The sequence below is a fragment of the Lissotriton helveticus genome, chromosome 4_1 (genome assembly GCF_964261635.1).
Source record: "Lissotriton helveticus chromosome 4_1, aLisHel1.1, whole genome shotgun sequence".
In the NCBI taxonomy this organism is placed as follows: Eukaryota; Metazoa; Chordata; class Amphibia; order Caudata; family Salamandridae; genus Lissotriton; species Lissotriton helveticus.
The window spans coordinates 1,145,207,962-1,145,222,988 of NC_136063.1; the positions used below are offsets into that span (position 1 = coordinate 1,145,207,962).

General features: G+C 38.2%; 1 protein-coding gene across 1 annotated transcript in view; it reads left to right on the forward strand.

Annotated features, from left to right (window-relative positions):
- The window catches only part of LOC144828121 (molybdenum cofactor sulfurase-like), a 650,078-nt gene that overhangs the window by 603,368 nt on the left and 31,683 nt on the right, over positions 1-15,027 (forward strand). The window contains exon 14 of the mRNA XM_078686242.1: positions 14,004-14,108. Coding sequence (XP_078542368.1) covers positions 14,004-14,108 — 105 coding nt within the window. The remainder of the gene's footprint in view (positions 1-14,003; positions 14,109-15,027) is intronic.

Sequence of the window (15,027 nt, forward strand, 5' to 3'; positions counted from 1 at the left end):
TCCAGGCTTGTAAACGAGTGGACATATTTGGTAATGACCTCACCAAACCCTCACAAAACAATAAGCCGCATGCCTCCTGACTGGATACCCTAGTGGCTAAATCCACTAATTTTAGATTAATTCACATAAGCACTGTCTTTCTTCTTTCCACCAAAATTCCTGAATTTGCATTACCCAAGAAACTATTTGCCCTCTGACACCAACCACGCAACAATGCCAAATCCAAATTGAAAAGTTTAAGATATGCTTCCTCTACTGCATCAGATATCTTTACCAGAAGACCTATAATCTCAAGAATCTTATCCTGACATTGTTTCAAGGACCTTTACCCATCATGAACATATATGTAATGAGCTCCAGGACCAGGTTCGGTGTCATAGACACTTTTACATCTAGCATAGGTCTCTAGCATTCTGCTATCATAATATTCCTCTCTTCCTTTTCCAAAGGCTTTTTTATTCTTGTTTTTATGTAGACTGAAACATGTTCTATAGGCCACCAATCCTTTCCTATAGGATGTCTAATATCATTGGACTGATTATTAGGTCTCCAAATGGATCAACAACTACATCCTAACTCTTCTCTCTCCAACTACACTCATTTTCCTAAACCATCATTGACTTGTATTCCAAATCCAGGATATATTCAACCAAATCTATATCACTGTATTTACTCACATCCTCTGATGCTTTTTCTCCATTCTTAGTGTCAAACTGCATTTTCCCAGTACTGCATCTGGTACCTTTCCTTTGTAAGCCGCATGAGGCTCCACTCTGTTTTATTTTTTCATTCAAATGTTTCTTTTTTGATAAACGTTTTCCTCCTGGACCTCTCTCACTTGTCTCCTCTTCAGAGACTGAATAATACTCTTCTTCATCTGTATTTTTTCTCTTCCCTAAACCCTAACAGATTTATGAATCACCTCCTTCAATTCCTTATTAGTCATATTTCTTAATATATTCTCCTGTTCTTCCTTATTCATTCTGTTTATATCCATTTTATTTAATTCTCTAATATCTCTCTATTTAATCACTAAATATCCTCAGAATCGAGCCCCACTGGTACTCTGTAACCGTCTTTCCAACACAAAGGAAATAGCCTCATACAGTGACCATCCGTAGAAACAAATCAAATTGTTTCACAACCTGCTTTAATTTCGCTTAAAAGGAGCCCTAACCCTATTCAATAGAAATGCGAGCTGAGCAGCAAATGTCACTCGACTCGCCTTCCCATTACTTATTTCCTGGCTCTAAACCAAAGACGTCTACACGCGCACAACTTCAACACAAGCTTGAGGTAAGGGGTCCTTCGTAAATTCAATTTTAACGGTCATAATACCATAATTGCATCCGTGCACTACTGTAAACTTTGTCCCAATCATAAAAACGCTGACTAGTCCAGCCTTATTAGACCTTTCATTTTGTTGCAGCATAAAACGTATACATCCTAATTTTTAGAAAAACAACTATTAAACACTCTTTAAGGAGGACGGTGAGAGTGTCTCCCCGACCCGCTGACGGCCTGGTATCCAGTAATGAATGATGCAGCACTTGTTTTAATGGCATTGTGATAGATATAGTTCAGTCCTGTGAATTACTACAGCACGCTGAATTTATCTGTAATTTTAATAGCGCCGTATTGTATTTTAATACTATAGTCAAATATTGCTGAAAGCGCTACTCACTACTTGTACTGACACTAACATCTACTTACCTAGCCTGGGCTCGATCTTCCGTCCTGCCCGCCCCGGTCCGACGCGGCAACCAGTGCCGTTTGAGCGGAGGGCGGGTCAGGCAGAGCCAGGCCACTTCCGTGTTGTCAGAGCGGTCAGCGCTCTAGTTGCTGCACCTTCAGGGGTATTTAGCCCCCTCGTCACAGCTGGCGCGCAGCGGCCGTGCGCAGCGAAGCGCCTGAGACGCGCCAGAGAGAAGCCCGTCTGCGCCCGTCCGCGGCAGGACGTGGCTAGGGGCTATGGAGGAACCTCTGGCCGAGATTGATTTACCTAGGCGGGTCTACTCCTCGCAGTCCTTACGACACCTACGATACAATCTGTTAACACCACATTGTAAGTTACCGCTTAATTGTCTTCCGGAAGGGCCATTCTCATGTAGGTCATGCCGAACACAATTTACAACAGAAAAACCATATCTTTGGCAGGATCCTAGGAACCCTTCTGTGGTTACAACTCAGGGAGGAAACATTTTAAATATTTTGTTGTGCAATGTTAGATCACTAGTCAAGCATTCCTTCGAGGTCTGGGATCTTATCTCCACTTATAAACCTGATCTTTGTTTTCTAACGGACACCTGGCTTAAACCTCATTCTACCCCCGCTATTACCCTTGGTATACCGGAGGGTTATAAAATTGTCAGGCTGGATCGACCTATAAAAACTGGTGGGGGTATTGCAATTGTTTTTAAACAAGAGATCTCCATATCGGTCATTGATCAACATTTTAATCCATCTTTTGAAATGCTGATTTTTAGGATTGGCTCCTCTCCCAAACACAGTAGGAAAGGAGCCTTGGTCTATAGGCCTCCGGGCCTTTAAAAAATATGTCCAAGGAATTAGTGGAAGTACTGGCTCCTCATGTGTGCCACGATAAAGAATTCCTGTTACTTGGAGATTTTAATCTCCATAGTGAGGATAAAGTCAATAGTGAGACTCAGTCCTTTCTCACTGACATTTCCTTCTTAGGATTACAACAATGCAATAGTGGACCAACGCACCAAGCAGGACATACTTTGGATATGATTATATCTAACTTTCCGGGTATAAAATGTGGTGCTCCTAGACAATATCCTTGGACCGACCATTTTGTGCTTGCGTTTTCCATGCTAATGAATGATCCCCGTCCCACTCCTTGTATTCATATTCAAGCTAAACGTAGGCAGTGGCACAAAGTTAACGCTGTTAATTTTGCACACAAATACTCTTCATCTTTAATTGACGGTTCAGATGATATTGACATTGCCCTTTTAAATTGGGAGCATGCAGTTGATGCTGCAGTACAGCATATTGCTCCGATAAAAACTTTTAAACCTAGATTTGCTAGGAAACAGGAGGTCTGGTATTCAGAGGAATTACGTAATCTTAAACGCGTGGCTAGAAAGTCTGAGAAAACATGGAGAAAATCTGCCAGGGAGGAAGATAAAAACTATTATAGAATCAACCTCAACATCTATCATAAAGCCTTACGGCTAGCACGGAAAAACCATGTTACTGCTCAGTTAGATGCTGCTGGCAATGATTCTAAAGTTTTATATCAAATTGTCAACACGTTCATAAAACCAACAGCTTGTGAAAGTGCTGACATGGCTTCACAACCCCTGTGTGATAGTATTTCCTGTTTTTTCTCAGAGAAAATTGATGCCATTTATGATAAAATAAAAGCACTGGGTCCTGACTTAACTAGTTCAGAGACTTGGACCCCTATTCTGACAGCTCCTATCAACACGTGTGCTTTTAACGAATTCCCTGAAATAGCATTGTTGGAAGTTCAGAAACTATTTTCTGATATTAAAAGTGGAAGCCCGGCAGACCTACTACCAGCCAGACTTATGGATCCGCTGGGGAGTTTACTAGGTCCTGATGTGCAAAGACTGGTGAACCTATCACTTGTATCTGGAGTGGTCCCATTGGCCTGGAAAAAAGCCCTAGTTAGACCTATTAGGAAGAATACATCTATTCCTTGGTCTAACATGTCCAACTTGAGGCCCATTTCCCTTCTACCTTTCCTAGGGAAAATCATCGAAAAGCACACCAATAAGCACCTATCTACCTACCTAGAACACTCTGGTAGTCTCGATCCCTCGCAGTCAGGTTTCAGACCTAAATTTAGTACTGAAACAGCTTTAATGTCGGTAACTGACGATCTACGGTTGTACCAGGACAGAGGTTATTCTGTTGTCCTGGTGCTACTGGATTTATCGGCAGCGTTCGATACGATTTCCCACACCATCTTGATCGAACGACTGTCTGCGAGTGGAATCGGCGGAAGGGCACTGGACTGGATCAGAAGCTTTCTCTCCAATCGCACCCAATCTGTCACCATGGGTGACTTTAAATCGGAGGAAGTTAACATTTCCAAGGGGGTTCCACAGGGCTCATGTTTGAGCCCAACGCTATTTAACACCTATGTGGCCCCCTTGGCAGGTGTTACTAGAGATTTTGGTTTTTGTCCAGTGTCCTACGCAGACGATACGCAGCTGCTCTTCCCTTTTAAAACTCTTACCCCGGAAATTTTACAATCTTTTTCCGATGGGATGAAGGCAGTTGCAAGGTGGATGTCATCCAACTTTTTACAATGCAATGTTGGGAAGACAGAGGTGATGCTCTTTGGTGAAGCCAGGATTCAATGGTCCCCTGATTGGTGGCCCTCTGATTTGGGGCCGGTCCCTGTGCCAAAAACAATAGTCAAGAACTTGGGCGTCAGATTGGAACCAGAGCTAACCATGAAGCAAAACGTTAACATCACTGTAGGATCTTGCTTCCATGTGATTGGCCTTCTTCGTAAAATCTTTCCTTTCCTCCCTGACTCTCATAGGAAAACCCTTGTTCAGGCTCTGATCATCAGTCGGCTTGACTATTGTAACGGGCTCCTGGCAGGTGCAAGTGAGGAGGTTTTGGACCGTTTGCAGGTGGTGCAAAATACGGCAGCCAGGCTGGTGCTAAATGCACCCCCTAGATCTCCCTCTAGACCGTTACTTCTTAAGCTCCACTGGTTGCCAATACGTCAACGAGTGAAGTTTAAGACTTGTTGTACGATCCATAAGGGCCTCAACCAATTGGGACCTGAGTACTTGGCGAACAAATTTATTCCTTATGTTCCCATCCGTGCCCTTAGATCCAGTGACCAATTGTTACTAAATGTTCCCAAGATCACTAAAACCAGGTTGGGTGGTAGAGCCTTATATGTCGTGGGTCCCAAATTATGGAACTCACTTCCGTTGTCATTAAGGCAATGTAATGACCACCGCCAATTTAGAAAACATTTAAAAACGTTTCTGTTTGGTTCATTTTAATTGTTTCCTTGCTCACAGCACTTTAATGATCTGCTCCTTTTTCAGTTCTGTACCGGCAGTTACAGCGCGGAGATACTCCCTTGGGAGTTTATTCAGAGCGCTATATAAGCCCATAAATAAATAAATAAGATTTATAACAGAACTTCCCTTTAAAAAAATATTATTTTCTTCCTTTACATTCACACACCACACATTAAACAAAGACCCATAAATTAGGTATCCCTCCATTACTCTTTATATCACAGAATCCAAACTCTAATTATAAATATCTATATACGTTATCAGCCTATACTTATCTGCACAGAAGCAGCAAACAAAAGAGGAGGAAGATAGAGGTCACATGCTATTTATGGGATGGAAGATTATTTTGTTGATTGTTATATTTTTAGATTCCATGAGCGCTTTCAATGGGGCTGCTCAGAAGTGGCAAACACAAGTTTAATGCATAATGCTAGCTCCTGTCTTGACATAGAATCAGCTGGGTCCTATTCACCTGGTAATTACTAATTTTGCACTGGACATTCACCCAGAGATTTCAGCTGTGTTCCCAAAATGCATATAATTATGATGGGGCTGGTAACTGTTGTTATATCAAATCTCAAAGTAAAGTATATTCATGTATATATATAATAGGGTGAAAGGCAATCGCTGTTGCTATTAGCACATTTGCACTGTCTGTTTTAAACACACATGTGAAACAGTTATTGTATATTATTTTCTACGATCAGGAGGTGTTTTTTTAGCTGCTTCCATCTTCTTTAAAGAGTGGAAGTGAGTTCCAGTGGTGGGGCCTAATATTTTAAAGGATCTGAATATAGATGCCATGTATGGCGCCTTGAGTGAAGTTAGAAGTTTCTGTTTGGCAGATTTAGGTTATGGGTTGAATTGTATCTTGTTACAATATCTAAGGGATAACCTGGAAACCTTTGTTAACCAGTGTAAGACATTTGTAAAGAGTCCTCTTTTCTGCCGAAAGCCAGCTTCCCTAGTGGTAAGTTTGAGAATGTGAGATGTGTCTAGAGGTATAATATAAGGGTTCCGGTGGTAAATGTTTCTCTGCATTACCTTAGATTCAGAATTAGAATAAAAAAAACTTTATTCAGCTGAAGTAAAACCATAAGAGTGTACAAATTCATAAAAAGACTAAAATGCCAGTCCAGCATTTGACATTTTTATAAAATATTTGAAGGTAATAGATATATAAAATACACAGTATTATCCTTTTTGTGAAAAAAAATCAAATAGTTAAAAACCCATAAAAACTGATTTAATCAGGGTGCATTGTGCCCCTAAATCGCACAGCTGTGTGAAAAAATAAGCTTACATAGAAGCAAGTCTCGTCATCTAATAATTGCTGGAGATCACAGTAAATTTGAGTGCAATGCTGAAGGTTTCTAAATTTCATAAAAAGACATTACATTTTTTTTTATGTAGAATCTATAAAAATTCATAAAAAAGGAAATGTAATATGCTTTGTCTAGAATACATGGTTGCATGTGCGTGCTCCAGAATCAAGGTTACACTGATGACCAATGGAGAAGCAGAGCGAGTATTTGATAGTATCAGCTCTAAAGCAGAATATTAGGGAGTGAGCCCAACTCCCACTAATGTTCCACAAGTAACTAGTGAGGGAAACCTCGAGATTTAGATACAAATAGCTCTTGTCAATTAGCTTCAAGATTTCGGTATTTAATCTATCTGCTTGTGTCTGTTCTGACAATCAAGCTTGCACTTGCTTTATACCAGGGAGAGCGTGAGATACAGAATCAAGGAAAATTTGATTAGGCTAATCCCTTCTAGTGATTTTTTTAAAGTACACCAACCATTGGATGGAGAGGCCCCTCTTACAACCTAGAATGTCAGTAATTAAATACTACGTGAATGAGGCCTCTTCCATTTTCCAAATAGATAACCACAATAGAGGGGATCGGGCTTGGATGCGATTACTCAAGTAGGTTAAACCCAGTGCCTAATGGCAGATAAAATGGGATATGGATAAGGTAACAGAAAAAAATGTTCCTGCAAAAATTATTTTCTTCCCTCTGTAGAGCCATAGGTTCTGCAGTTTCCCAGATTTCCACATCCTTAAATTGCTATTGGTACTCAATGAGCAGGGTATATTTGCAGCAAGCTTTTGAGCGCCTTACCGCCTGGTGGGGATGGTAGATTGGGGAGTGAGTCAACTGCTCTGAAGAGCTTTGCCTTGCTCTCTGAGATGTGGTGAACCCATGAACCAGTTGAACTAAAGGTACACCCATGTATGAAAATGTGATCATACTCAATAAGGAGTTCAGGCCAACTGTAATGAATGAGAAGTGCATACTCTTAGGGCCGCACAACCTTATAAATGATTTGGCAAAGTTAGTTGACAAATCAAGGTTCGCCATGAATATCACATTAGAGGACAATAGCAAACACAGGCCTTTGGGTGTGCGGGCAATTAACCCTGTGTCATCCACATAGAGTAGCATGGGGACTGAATGCCGTTTATCAGGGGAATATTAGGGGTGCACCTGGATAGCTGTAGGATAACCTTGTTTATATATAAACTAAATTGCAGCATGGTGAGCACACACCTTTGATAACCCCCCCCCCCAATGCTTTCAGATAATGTTAAGGTAAACAGTCAAAATATCGAGTAAAAAATATCGAATGGACATAATATCGAGTTTAAAATATAGAATGGACAAAATATCGATTGGACAGAATATAGACATCAAAAATATCGTTTTTAAGGTAAGTAATGTAATATCGAATGTTAAAAATATAGAAAGTTAAAATATCGAAGTATATAATATAGGTTATTAAAATTATCGAATTTTTAATAATAACGAATTTTTTATAGTGTTTTTATGTTGTTATATGTGTGAAAAGTGTGTATTTATTTTATAATTTATTTTAATTAATGAATTAATTTTTTTCATTTTTGCGTAATTTAATTCTGTAGCGGGTTGTGGGTTCATAGGGGAATAGGGTGGGAAGTAATTTAATTGTAATTAAATAATTATGTAAATTTATTTATTGGTATTCATTTTTTATTATTTGTTAATTAATTTATATTTGGGAATTAATTAAGTTTTAATTGGCAATTAATTTTAATTAATTGATTAATTTCTAATTATGTTAATTTTACTAATTTATTTTCTGTAGCGGGTTGTGGGTTTATAGGGGAATTGGGTGGGAAGTAATTTATTTATAATTAATTAAATATGTAAAATTATTTGTTTTTTTTTTTAGAATTAATTGTTAATTAATTTTGTATGGGTAATTAATTAAATTTTAATTGCCAATTAATTTTATTTAATTGATTATTTGCTAATTATGTTAATTTTACTAATTTATTTTCTGTAGCGGGTTGTGGGTTTATAGGAGAATAGGGTGGGAAGTAATTTATTGATAATTAATTAAATAATTCCATTTATTTAATTGTATTTAATTAGAATGAATTGTTAATTAATTTTTAATTGTTAATTAATTAATTGTTAATTTGTGATTAATTTGTATTAATAGGTAACTAATTGTAATAATTAATTTTAATTTGTAATTTTAATTGATTAATTATTATATTATATTAAATTGGTATTTACTTTTAAATAATTTTTTATAGATATTAATTAATATTTTGTTAAATAATATATGAAGTATTTACTTTCCCTACTGTTGCACTCTCTGGAGTGGGAATAGTAATTTTTACCCCTACGCTATCCAACGCTTTTCCTACTGTTGCACTCTTCGGAGTGGGAATAGTAATTTTTACCCCTACGCTATCCAATGCTTTCCCTACTGTTGCACTCACTGGAGTGGGAATATTAATTTTTACCCCTACGCTATACAACGCTTTCCCTACTGTTGCACCCACTGGAGTGGGAATAGTAATTTTTACCTCTACGCTATCCAACGCTTTCCCTACTGTTGCACCCACTGGAGTGGGAATAGTAATTTTTACCCCTACGCTATCCAACGCTTTCCCTACTGTTGCACTCTTTGGAGTGGGAATAGTCTTTTTGATCCCTACGCTATCCAACGCTTTCCCTACTGTTGCACTCTTTGGAGTGGGAATAGTCATTTTTACCCCTACGCTATCCAACGCTTTCCCTACTGTTGCACTCACTGGAGTGGGAATAGTAATTTTTACCCCTACGCTATCCAACGCTTTCCCTACTGTTGCACCCAGTGGAGTGGGAATAGTCATTTTTACCTCTACGCTATCCAACGCTTTTCCTACTGTTGCACCCACTGGAGTGGGAATAGTAATTTTTACCCCTACGCTATCCAACGCTTTCCCTATTGTTGCACTCTTTGGAGTGGGAATAGTCTTTTTGATCCCTACGCTATCCAACGCTTTCCCTACTGTTGCACTCTTTGGAGTGGGAATAGTCATTTTTACCCCTACGCTATCCAACGCTTTCCCTACTGTTGCACTCACTGGAGCGGGAATAGTAATTTTTACCCCTACGTTATCCAACACTTTCCCTACTGTTGCACTCACTGGAGTGGGAATAGTAATTTTTACCCCTACGCTATCCAACGCTTTCCCTACTGTTGCACTCACTGTAGTGGGAATAGTAATTTTTACCGCTACGCTATCCAACGCTTTCCCTACTGTTGCACTCTTTGGAGTGGGAATAGTAATTTTTACCCCTACGCTATCCAACGCTTTCCCTACTGTTGAACTCTTTGGAGACGTAATAGTAATTTTTACCGCTACGCTATCCAACGCTTCCCCTACTGTTGCACTCATTGGAGTGGGAATAGTAATTTTAACACTCTTGCTATGCTACGGTAATAATATTGTATATTTTTTAATAATATTATGTTAATATATATATATATATGTTTTAACAATTAAAATTGTATTAATTTTTTTATAACTTAAATTAATTATTTAATAATTTTAAGGTTATTTATGTATTTTTAAGTATATTTCAGTTATTTATTTTTAATATTTTTTAATTTTACATTCATTTTAATAAATTCGATATTTTTACAAAGTACATATTTTTAAACAATATTTTTGATTCGATATTTTTGTACTTACCTGTTTGTCAATAGGATTCGATATTTTTGTAGTCGATATTTTGGAGTCGATATTTTAAATGCCTATATTTTTGTAGTCGATATTATGGCAGTGATCCAATGTTAAGCATCCTGTTTTCAGCGTTTCGTTTATTTGACAATTTCTGTGGTGTTTTCACACCCTTTGAAATCACTGCTTATTAGAGTTGATTTAGCTGCCTAACCCCCAAAGTAAATACAAACTGTGTTTTTACAGTGTTTACAAAACGTTGCTTTTGCAATGATTGTTATAAAACACATATTTAGTTTAAAAGAGAAGTAATGCAGGGTATGTAGTGTCTTTCCATTGACGGTGTGTCCAATAGACATGTGTTAAACTGGTTTATTCATAGCAAGTCTTTCTATTGTATTCACACTTGCACTCACATCTCATTACCCTCTTTCACATCTCATTACTGCTCACACTCAGTCAGAAATCTGCCTGGTTTACAGGACTCTTTAAAAAAAGTATGAGTGCTATAATAAAATATTTCAATAAAAACATTTCTGGACACAGATGGGACCACTTATTTACCCCTTACTGAATATTATGACATTGTAGGTGTGGCGAACCCTGCCAACAGCATACAACCTTGTAAAATCTTTAAAAGTTTGAATTTCACCAAATTAATTTGCAGCCCTACATTTTAACACACCTGACACGTGATGCTTTATGCATACTTGCAACTGCTTTTCTTCACTCTTACCTGACTACATTATGGTCATGATGCTGTTGTGTGACATTTATAGCTGCCAAATGTCCCCCTGGCAAATGTCTCACCTTAAGTCAGTCCTCACTGTTTAACAGGCATCCTGTTGTATCCTGGTACTAGAAAGCATCCTCTTAACATTGTTTCTGTGGGCTAAAAAGTCCAAGCAATAAAGTGCTGTTGGATAAAATTACAGGATTAGCTTAAGGTATCACACATAATAACGGGACACCTTGCAACTATTAAAATTGTTGGTATTTGGAAAGTCTTATGTCATGTTTCGCCACTATCTCATGTGCATAGTGACATCACTATTTTCACAGGCACCTGTCACTATACCTTGCATTAAAAGTTTAAAGCTGGGGGTGTTTGGCAGGTGAACTGATATCAATACAGAGTTGTTTAAAAGGGGGCTAATGTATCAAAGGAACATGCCGCTATTTTAAACATCCTTTTTCCCCGCAGGGAATTACAACACAGATATTACAACAACCGTGTTGTAACCACGCACACCATTACCCCGCAAGTCGTATCAACATCCTGCGGAGGGGGCGCTAGATTTTGGAATAGTATAATTTACTATTTGAACTCCAGTCTGCGTGGACAGTACGGGAGGTGTTGGATTTCAAATCCAACATCTTCTGCCCTTTCCGAAAGTTGTTGTTCCAACTTGCGGAGTAATGGTATGCATGGTTACAATGCGGTCTTTGTAACAACCGCGTTGTAATTCCCTGCTGGTAAAAGTTTTTGTGGTAAACGATGTTTACCGTATCAAAAACCTGTACACTATCAGTGTCTGGATAGTAAAAGTATATTTGACAAGATGTTTACAAGCCAGCCTTTTACCAATCCTTCGACATGTTAAACACTGCCAAGAGATCAAATATGATTTCAATATTCGTAGGTTTGTTACAGTGTATAAAACAATTAGATTAAAATGTTTCTAAACCCAACGCCATTAATTTAAACACATAAAACTAGTGAAAATAAAAGGAATAAGAAACAATATTTTAGGGAGATCCCTAAACAACAGAACTCAAGAAGAATAGTCTTAGATCAGTCTTTCTTGCTGCTACCTTGTATAACAAAGTTGCACTGTGTTCAGCAATAAATAAAAAATACTCATTCTCTCTTACTTTACCTTTTTTTATTGTCATTTTAGTTTGAGGTAGTGGAGGTGTTTATCAGTATTTATATGTTTACACTTATGAGGGCTACTATTTTCCCTTTTAGTGGACTTTTATCAGTTATTTTAGGTTTAAGCCTAAAACTGGACACCAAAGATAAAGTTAAGTAATCTCTGTCCAGCACACACCCTTGATTTACAGTGAGCACTGCAGCAAGATGAGTTGCCAGGCGACCAACCGAAACCAAGCTGCAGTGGTGTTAGACCTTTTTTGCCTACATGTCTTAGCATCAAGGTCAATACTTGACATATTGTATGTCCATGCATATATTGTTAACATAGTCTTAGCCACAGTGAAATACTGAGTGCCATTGCACCAATACCCAGTTTTTGGATGATTACATGGGTTCATGCTATGGAAAAGCCTGCCCCTCTTTGCTCTCTTGGGGCTGGAAGTGTTCATTTAAATGCTAATAAGCAAGAGTGTGCCTTAATTGAGTTATTGACTTTGAACACATTACACTACCTGTTCTGATCTATCTTATTTCCCTGCAAAAAAAAAATGTTAGTCTCACTCCACACCTCCAAATATGAATCTGGAGGTTTAGAACAACTTGCAGTTAGGCAGCTTAGGTACTAATGCCATCCTGACCAAACCAGACGTTAGCTGTTCCTGTCTTATAATATTTTAATGCATTGCTATTTATCCTAATAATGTCTGCATCAAGTCACTTGCCAAGTCCCCCAAATCTCCAGGGAGTTATTGATGTCATTTAAATTTCAAAGGAATCAAATGATTCTAATATTTCACCCAATTCTCTTTGTAAGGCAGGATTTCTCCAAAGGTGCTATTGAGGTAAATTATAAATGTTTTCATAGAGGTTTTCAACAACTGGATCTAGTGTCACTACTTGAGCAAAAGCATACATCCAAAGGTCAAAATCTCAAAAGAGGAAATGAAATGGAAGCATTTCAAAGGAATGGATGCAGAGTCAATCTGAGAAGGACCAAACAATGGAGAAGTATGTAAACCGATTGCTGCCACGTGCCGCCCCCTCACATGTGACACCATAAGCCAGCCATAGCTTCTTGTTTATAGCGCTGTGTAATCTGTAACTCATATTTTCAGTCGCAGCTTGCAAAGTAAAGTTGTCTTAAAAAGTCAGGGTAGATTGTATGTGTCAGACATGCAATGCTTGCTTTGCTGCTATGTAAGCAAAATGCAGCTTATTATTTGAAAATCAGCAATTAAGTATTATCTTTTGTTCCAACAAGAACAATTGAGGTAATTATGATGGTTCGGGTCTTCGTTCAGAGTATCCTCAATATCAAATGTTGTAAGAGAATGCCTGGAATTTAAAACAAATCTCAGCAAAGAAAGATTTCAATTTGCCCTGGCGACCGGCTTCTCATTGAAATCACCTCCAATTCACAAATCGTTTGGAAAAATATAGTGCTGACCTTGGGTGTTGAAGCAGAGAATGGTAAAAAGTTATATGTCAAAATACAGAATTTGCAATTCTTATCTAATTGAGGTCTGATTAGAGGCCCCAATATTTCAAGACAATGTGATAAAGACAGGTGTTCTGAGCCCTGTGACCAACGGGTGTTTGACTGTGTTGCTGCAGATACTACTCTACTAAAGTGTGATTGCATAATACAGGCTGCTCAATATTTCCAAAATAACAATTTTAGAACCAGCTGGAAAGTTGAACAAAAGTATTATTGATAAGAAAGACAATGTATTCACATTGTATAGATTCTGCAATTTTTAAGCTGTAAATAACAACTTGCTGTTGCTACATTTGCGCCTGAGGTCGCTAACCACTATTTAACCTGTGCAGAATGGAAGTATCAGAGAAGTACCATTTCTTGGAGGAGACACAGCAGCAAAAATAGGGAAACAGTTGATGGTTCTGAAGTCTGGGCTACAGTATTTCTTATTCACTAAAAAAAAGAAGCATCTGTAAGTTTCATGTTAATTTGTTGCAAAATGATTTAAGACTTTGCAGAGAAGTTTGCGATAGTGGATTTAAATAGTTAGATTTTTCCTTGTTAGAAACTTTCTCTCACTTTTATACTTTTCAGGTTCTAAGGAAATGTACCAAATATCAAATCATTTGCACTGCTCAACAGACTGGGCAACAAAGCAGTGAATTTTTGCAGGTTTTGGATTCTTGCAAAGATGGAAAGGTACGTCTGGGTGTTAGCATTTAAGAGCCTTGTAAATGCCTAAAATGTTTGACTTCCAGAGTGCAGTCATCCAACTGTGCTACAGTCGTTTTACCTATCCACAATGGAAATGAAAGAGACATTCATCACAGAATACTTATCATTCATCCCCTTATGATAAATATGGCTGAGCACAAGCTTGTGGTTAAACAGCCACATCAATTTTTATCTCTAAATTAATATTTAAAGAGCATTTGTTAAATTTTGGTATTATTGTATCTGTTTTTTCTAATAGTGGGCTTTGTTGGCGCGCTTGCTCGCTGCAATAACCTAGCAACCTTCTTTTATCAAAAAATTCAGACCATTTACTCCTCTTTTATTTCTGATCTGACCATCCTTGAGGCAGAGATAGTAGCAAGCCCCAATACACCCCCTTCATGTACTCTAGAAAAATTCACCCCTATAGACCCAGTCTTGCTAGACAAAATAATTTCTAAAGTCACCTCAGGCTCCCCCATGGACCCTGCACCGCCACAAGTCCTTACCTCGGCTATTGAGTTAATTCGCCCAGTCATTTTGGACGTTTTAAATTCCTCTATCATCTCAAGCACCATCCCAAAGTCCTGGAAATGTGCAATGGTTAGGGCCTTACTAAAAAAACTCATTTAGATCAGAATAATTTTGCTAATTTTCGTCCCATCTCTCTGTTGCCATGGATGAGTAAGCTGCTGGAGAAGCACATTAATAACATCCTAGTGAAACATCTTGAATCCAATGATTTGTTATGTGCCTCTCAAACTGGATTCCGTCCTCAACATGGGACAGAGACAGCTCTATTAGCAGTGACTGAGGAGGCCAGAACAGTTTTGGACCAGGGAGGAAAAGCAACCATCATATTACTAGATCTCAGCGCCGCGTTCGACACGGTTAACCATGCCAC